This window comes from Poeciliopsis prolifica, unplaced genomic scaffold (genome assembly GCF_027474105.1).
Source record: "Poeciliopsis prolifica strain line A6 unplaced genomic scaffold, Auburn_PproV2 SCAFFOLD035, whole genome shotgun sequence".
In the NCBI taxonomy this organism is placed as follows: Eukaryota; Metazoa; Chordata; class Actinopteri; order Cyprinodontiformes; family Poeciliidae; genus Poeciliopsis; species Poeciliopsis prolifica.
In genome coordinates this window covers 4,501,655-4,508,906 of record NW_026562410.1, presented here as the reverse complement: position 1 = coordinate 4,508,906, position 7,252 = coordinate 4,501,655, and the positions used below count along the sequence as shown (strand labels likewise).

Below are 7,252 nucleotides of genomic sequence, written 5' to 3'. Positions count from 1 at the left end.
ACAGCAACTGCTGGTTCATATAGAGGTGAAATGTGAACCACTGTGAGACTTCAAATTAGACTAAAACTTCTCCTTTTATTCAGTTGGGGTGTAAAATAAAATGTGTACTGCCGAGAAAAAAAAAAAAAAAAACGGTAAAAATTATCCTTCTTGGGTCAATTAATAAAAACAGAAAGTTGACAAGCCATGGGATAAAACCAAGTTTCTTCTTACGTCTGTTGGATGAGAAAAAAAAAACACTTGGTAAAACAAGAGAAAATGTTTTTTCCATGAGGCCGAAACACGCACACACAAAAACATTTTTTTTTCCATGTTTTCATTTTGGTAAAATAATCTTTTGCATGTTGGATGAAAATGAAAAAAACAAAACAAAAAGTTTTAAACACCATAACAGGAAATGCTTTATTTTAAATTTTCCTACACAAAAAAAAAAACTGTTGTTGAAATATATGTTATATTAGATCACTTTTTTTTTTTTGCTCTCCATCAAAAAAATGTTTTATGAGGGCCAGGAAAAACCTGATTAAAAAAAACCCACATATTGTAATAAAGACTTTTATACTTGCAAATGACTCAAAAAAAAATAAGATTCAAGTCAACCTGAAAGTCAAAATAATATTTTTTGTTAGACTCAGAAAATGGGTCTTCAAAAATGTTTTTTGCCCCCCAGCCCCACCTTTTACGTCACCCGTATACCAGAATTACAGTGGACTAATAATTTCAGCTTTTAATTTGAAGTTTCTGTGATCAATGCTTCCTTTGCGCAGCGTAGGGAACTACTTTCTGAACCCATGCTGGGGGATATTTAATGCGCCTCGGATAAGTGTCGACTTTGCATTTTCATAAATGTAAGCAAAACATGCGTCTTTAGAGAAAGCGGAACACACAAGAAAACCAATTGGAGACACGCCGCATCATTTAGAATCTCATTTTATTTTCAGTGTTACGCAACATTAGAAGTATAAATATCTGTTAATATACAACATCTATGACATCCATAGAGCTTTTCTTGGGCAAAATACAAAAACTCAAAACACTTTTATTGCACGTTTTCTAAAAGACAAAACCATAGAGAGCGAGTTCACCTAATACCAGTGTTGCACAGAGAAACTAAGGGACCTGGAGGGACAAGCAGACGAGAAGAACTTGACGCTTAAGAACACTGATTACCGCACAAACAAACGTCCTGCTGGCAGGAGGGGTAAAGGTCTCACATGGCTATCAGCAACATCATCCGAGACACAGAATACAGATTTGGCAAATTAACAATATACAAAATATACATCCAAGAGGCTTTGTAAACAAACACTGAATGTGCTTTTTAGACGTCTGTCGCCCTGCGAACTTAAAAACGGGGGCGGGGAAATGAAAATGAGGTGCCGGCTCTACTTTTAGCTCCTAATTCATATCGACTCGGTGATCAAACATTTAAGGTGCAGCTTCTTACAATAACAGCTTTACAATATCTAATGCGATGAAAACATCCGATTGGTTCACGATAACACCCCTATGGTCAATTAATAATTATTGGAGACGGTGTGGAACATTTAGATATGCTTCGTGTCAAGATTAATTTATAGGTTTGATACGAGTAGTAGAGATTTAAAAAAAAAAAAAAAACCCAACCACAATAAAACAGTATATACCGCTAAGAAGAATGTCCTAAGCTAATTTCAGTTTGCTGTACAGGGTTTGTAATTCAACGGCATGAATAGTCAAAGAGTGAATAAGGACACATGACAATCTGAAGGTGTGGTACAGAGTATTTCCACACCATGGACACAAACTAACGCTAACACTCTTTTGTTACGTTAAGGTGAAGCTTAAGGTTGACCGAAGACCGCATAAACACCCTGACAGTGAACACCGTTAAGTTGAACACCGACCCTTTAAGATGGCCACATTCCTCGTGTGCTCGAGCAGAACTCCTCCACACGAAAACACCTCCCCCCACCCCCGAGGGATTTTAAATCAACAGAAGCGCTCGTTTATTCCTTCAAATCGAGCAATTGCCTGGCTTTCTTCAAAGCCGAAGGTTAGCCTGCAAACACCGCCAAACGAGCGATAGAGACATTCTTGGGAAACGCTGATAGCCCTCACAGTTTCATATAGATTTATATGTATTTATAATGCTACATTTAAAAGAAACAGCCCCAGTTCAGCTCCTCAAACGTTGTCCCTCTTCAAGTCAGTTTTGGAACACGACAGACATCAGAGAGGATGAGACTTCAGACCACAGAGCAGAACGTCTTCATGTCGAGCGATACAAACATGACACGGCAAAATCTTTACATATAATACAAACAATCATTGTAAGCCCGTGTTTCCCCCCCCCCCCGACCCCTGTTTTTTACAATATCTTATTTACACCATATTGCATAAAAATCTGAACTATATATGTACAGATGTCAAAGGAATGTGACTAAGCAACTCCTTGCTAAGAACAGCAAGAGGTTTTATTTCCCCACATGTCTAAGGCCCCTTCACTAAGAACCAGAACATGATTCTGTACTTTCATGTTTTAGGCGAACAAGCACCCACTTATCGACAAACTTGAATCAAGCGGATCATACCAGGCAGAAAAAAAACAAAACACACACCGGTAGCTAAACTGCTTAGTAAAATCATGTGGTCTACTGCATTAAAAAGACCTCGGCATCGGGTCCTCCGAGTCCACGAGTAAAAGTGCAATTCGAAATCTTTTATGGCACTGACTCTTCATCACATTACAGCCTCTGACGTACTGATTGCACAAAGCCTTTGGTGAGGAAAACAAACAAACCTTCACACATTCATTTGACTTGAGAGAAAAACACCAACGTCATCCGCAAATTAAGAGATGCCAACACCTGAATCGGCATGTAACAGCTTGGCCGGTCCTCAAGTAAACCCCTCTTGTACCCTCCCCCCAAAAAGAAGAAGAAGAAAAAAAGAAGGCATGATGATGCTGACAAATCATTTGAACTTCCTTTGTGTTTTTACTTCTTGTTACTGGAGTTACGGGGTAAATCCTTCTGCTGCTTGCACCTGCCACTGTCCCTATCTGAAGTCTCTTTGAGTGTTGAGGGAGAAACCCGGGATGAGTCCCTCTTTGTAGTTTTCTGCGCAGACGTCACCTCTGGAACGGCGTCTTTTTTCTTCCTGTCCGCCTGCTCCTTCCGGCCAGACGAGAGCTGCTTGTCAAGGGGGGTTGTGTTTTGGGCGTCCAGAGGCTTGTGACCATCTTGTTTGAGGATGTCCTTAGACCCCTTGACCTTGTCTAAGGCATCTCCTTGGCTCGGCAAGCACGTGTCCTTTTTCACTGCAGGCCTTGGCAGCACCGGTGGAGGATTGGGAGGAGGGCTGGCCTCTGACGACTGCTGAAGCGAAGAGGGAGGCAAGATTCTATCTTTTAGTTTAGAATCAGGGTGAGGTTGGTTTTTGGGTGAACGATCTTTTGGTTTTGCTTCCAGATTTTGTTTGATAAGAGGACTTGACGATGGGGTTTTAGGAGGCAGGGGTTTTGGCTTTGTGTCTGGGCTGTCTTTTATGGTAAAAGAACAGTTGGGTTGGGTCACCTTTTGCTTGGGTGACTCTGTTGGCTGCGGTGGTTCTTCCCGCTTCATGCCACACCCGACGGACAATGACACCTCTCCACGCTTCATGTTCTTAGTTGCTTGAACATTTGTAGTAGTGGCTCCAGATTCCTTAGGGTGTTTTGTGCTTGGGATTGGAGGAGTTGTAATGTGAGACTTTACTTCAGGTGGATTTGAATCCATCACAGATGCAAAACCTTCAGTTTGGGGTTCAGGCCTGGGTTTACCTTTAGGACTCGAAGCATTTTCATGCGGAGGTGAAACTTTGAGTTTCACAGGCTGGACTGCAGTGTTTTCCTTTGCGCCCTTCTTGAACTCTGATTCCGATGGTTTGTGCTGTGCTTTTTCAGCTGGACAGTGTTTAGAGGATCGCCCAACATCTTTCAAACACACAGAGTTCTTTGATGAGATTGTGGGAAGCTGTTTCTTCAGGAACATGTCCTGTGAGTCATCAGCAGGTGCGGAGTTAGTTTTTCTGTTCACATTTATGTTCTCTTTTGTTGCAAGATTGAAGGAAGTGTTTGTGATTTGCTCCATTTTGGAGGCACCGGTATTGATTTCAGAGCTGGCTCTGCTCGTTCCTCTGCTAGGCAGCGCCGCATCTTCACCGGCAGATGTTCCGCAGGTGACTTCAGGGTTTAAACAGTTGGATTTATTATCACCCTCGGAAGATAATGCTGATGTTGTGACAGGAACTGTTGCCTGTGCGCCTGAGTTGCAGATGTTGAGTGGTTGCTGTTTAGAAAGCACATTCTCTGGAGTGAGCTCAGGAGCGGGGACGTTCTGTACTTGCCCCGAGCTAACAGCAGATATTGGTTTCTCAGCACTCTGATGCTGACCCGTATCCAAACCAGAGTCTGAGCTCTGCCTTCGTTGCCTTTCATTACCAGCCACCTCAACATGTGAAGGAGTTGTGCTGTTTGCCTCCAGCCTCGCTGAATTCAAAGATGCCACCGTTTCTGAGCCGTTTTGATTTGGTGACGTGGCGTTTGGCAAAACGTCCTCTTGCTCTGCTTCGTCCTCCTGATCTTCGTTGCTCACTTCCCGTATGGAGGGTGTTTTCCCGCTGGAGGAGAAGTGGGAGGTGTGTCTGGGGCCTCTGAGGTCATGAACTATAGAAGATGAGGCCTTTACACCGGCACGGGCATCTTGTTTGACTCCTGAAGGCTTTAATGAGTCTCTGTGTCTGTCTTGTGTCTTATCAATGATTGAAGCTATTTTAATGTCTGCTGCTGCAGTATTTGGCTGCTCTTTGGAGACAACTCCACTGGTTACAGGCAAAATAACTTCATTACTTGGCAAACAGGTCAGAGAGGTTTTCACCTTATCAGGCTTCAGTTGGAGGACAGTGATCTGTCTATCAGTTGGACTTTTGAGGCGTACCGATGGACTCAGAGAGAGTGTGTCGCTTGTGTGGTCTGTACTTTTGGACAGGCAGCTTTCGGTTTTGGAAACCCTCGGCCCTGAAAGCAGAGCAATGTCCAGAGTCCCCTCCAGGGGCTTAAGCGAGGAGACGTGGCGTCCCTCGAGTTTGTACTCGGATGAAGTCTTCCTCAGCGCAGACTCAGCAGATGAAATGAGCTGGAGTTTCTCCACAGCACTCCCTTCCCTCCCCGAGTAAAGCTTGGGGGTTAGACCTTCGGGATTTGAGTGGACGCTGCCCTTCATGTGGTCATGAGACACGACCGTGTCCAGCTGGAGGCTCTTGGACCTCATGGAGCCAAAGTGAAGGTTCTCGTGGAGGCCGGACGACAGCCGACACAAGCAGTCCTCTCTGTCTTCAAACGACAGCCTCTTCCTGGTGAACTCTATGCTTGGCGCTTTGAAGTCCAGTCTGTCGGGCTTCGTCAGGTCTTTCCCCTGCCGAGTGAGCTGCCGCTCTGAGAGGGGAGTGCAGGGAGATGAGCGGGTGCTTCCTTCGCCTTCACAGCTGGCACTGGACGCTTCGCCGAAGCCCTCAGAGCCCCGTGTGGACAGTTTTTTGTAGAGGACATCTTTGAGAGTTGTGCTTGCAGCTTTGATCTCCAGGCCAGACTCTGGGCTGCTCTGGGGTTTGCTCTGGTTTGGAAAAAGGAAACTTTCATCCTTCTCATCACCACACGGGGGTAATGAGTCAGATTCAAGCAGAGCATCTTGCTTCTGCAGAGACTCCCTCCTCTCTGACCAGTCCTGCCTTTTAACCACCATCTTGAATTTCAGTTTCTCCTTGTCAAGCTCCTCCAAAGACTCCTGTCGGCCGACCTTACGACCAACGGGCCTCTTTAAGCAGCCTTGCTCAACGGGCCGCAGGCGATTAACGGGCAACGGCTCGCTAGCCGTTTCGTCCACGCTCTGCAGGGTAGTGTGATCTCGTTCAGAAGCCCTCACCTCCTCGTCCTGAGCCTCCTCCTGGGTGACCTCCAAGCTGTGTTTTCTGGTATAAAGGTGCTTCTTCTCCCCCGCGTAGGACGGGGACAGCTTCTCCTCGGACTGAACGCGCTTGAGCAGGGGTGAGCGAGGAGGCTCGGCATTTTTAGGGCATGCAATATGGCGGACGATTGTGGGAGGGGAGTGTATTTTGGCCGGGAAAGGTTGAGCCGCCTTGGAAATTGCTACAGGATGTCCGCTCAGTAGCGGAGAGGGCGAGCGCTGGGGAGACGTTGGCTGCGGAGTGGGCGAGGGCGTACGGGCCAAAGGAGAGAGGGGGATGCTGCCGGCGGATTTTCGACGCCCCTGTCGGAGCCGCTGACTCGGCAGCTTGGGGCCGAGGCCGTACAGCGTGCTGGGACGGATGTGGCCGGAGCCGGCAGGGGAGTTCGGAGCGCTGGAGCTGGGAGAGCTGCTCTGGGAGGAGTTGCCACCTGGAATTCACAAGCACAGGTCACGGGTAAATGAAAGGCATACACAGGCCAACTGTTTGTTGAGGTCAACTCTCCCACCTGACTGGGTGAAATCCGGCGCAGTTCGGAGGGCGGCGGTGGGGGAGCGAGGGGAGAGGCTGTGGGTTGGGGAGCCGGGCAGACTCTCGCCGGACGACAAAGAGTGGTTCAGGGAGGAGAAACTGCGGCTCGTGTGGAGCAGAGGAGAAGGCTGCATGGCGAAACGTTTGAAAAGGGAGCGGCGCCTGGGAAAAAAAAGAAACGAAACAAAAACTAAGAATAGAGTCGTTCGCATGAAAACTTTACGAGGATGCTTCATAAAAGCAGAGCTGGGTCAATAATATATATATTTATACCCTGTATCAGTTTACGGCATAGAAGACAGCACAAAAAACAGTTATGAGCAGGAATCAACAGTGTTAATTCAAATTTCTATTTCAATTTGCTGGATCATTTCAGAGTAGATAATTATTAAGTGGGGAAAAAAATGACAAGACTTGACATTTTTCACAAAAAATCTGAAAAAGTGTGGTGTGCATTTGAATTCACTGTAATATCACAAAATAAAATCGACTGCTTTCAGGGTATGGTACAGCATCAAAGGCAGCTGGACGGATGTGTGTGGATTGATGGAGTTTCAGTAAATCAATCCTTTAAGAAAGACAGAAGGTAAAAAAAAAAAAAACTTAAGAGTTGGGCGGGGTTTCGCTTCTTGCAGGGGATTGACTAAGCTGAAATCATATCAAAGCGTTTTCATGTGTACCGACTCGAAATTCAACCGACAATCTACGTCAACGCTTGAATGTTAATGTTCACAGA

The 7,252-nt window shown here is 45.8% G+C and overlaps 1 protein-coding gene across 10 annotated transcripts in view; it reads right to left on the bottom strand.

Annotated features, from left to right (window-relative positions):
* Positions 1-2,343: 2,343 nt before the first annotated feature.
* The window catches only part of mast4 (microtubule associated serine/threonine kinase family member 4), an 89,879-nt gene continuing 84,970 nt past the window's right edge, over positions 2,344-7,252 (bottom strand). For all 10 annotated transcript variants that reach the window (XM_055052258.1, XM_055052259.1, XM_055052260.1 and 7 more), the window contains 2 exons: positions 6,494-6,678; positions 2,344-6,415 (listed from right to left, as the gene is read on the bottom strand). In XM_055052258.1, coding sequence (XP_054908233.1) covers positions 2,979-6,415; positions 6,494-6,678 — 3,622 coding nt within the window. In that variant the 3' untranslated portion in view covers positions 2,344-2,978. The remainder of the gene's footprint in view (positions 6,416-6,493; positions 6,679-7,252) is intronic.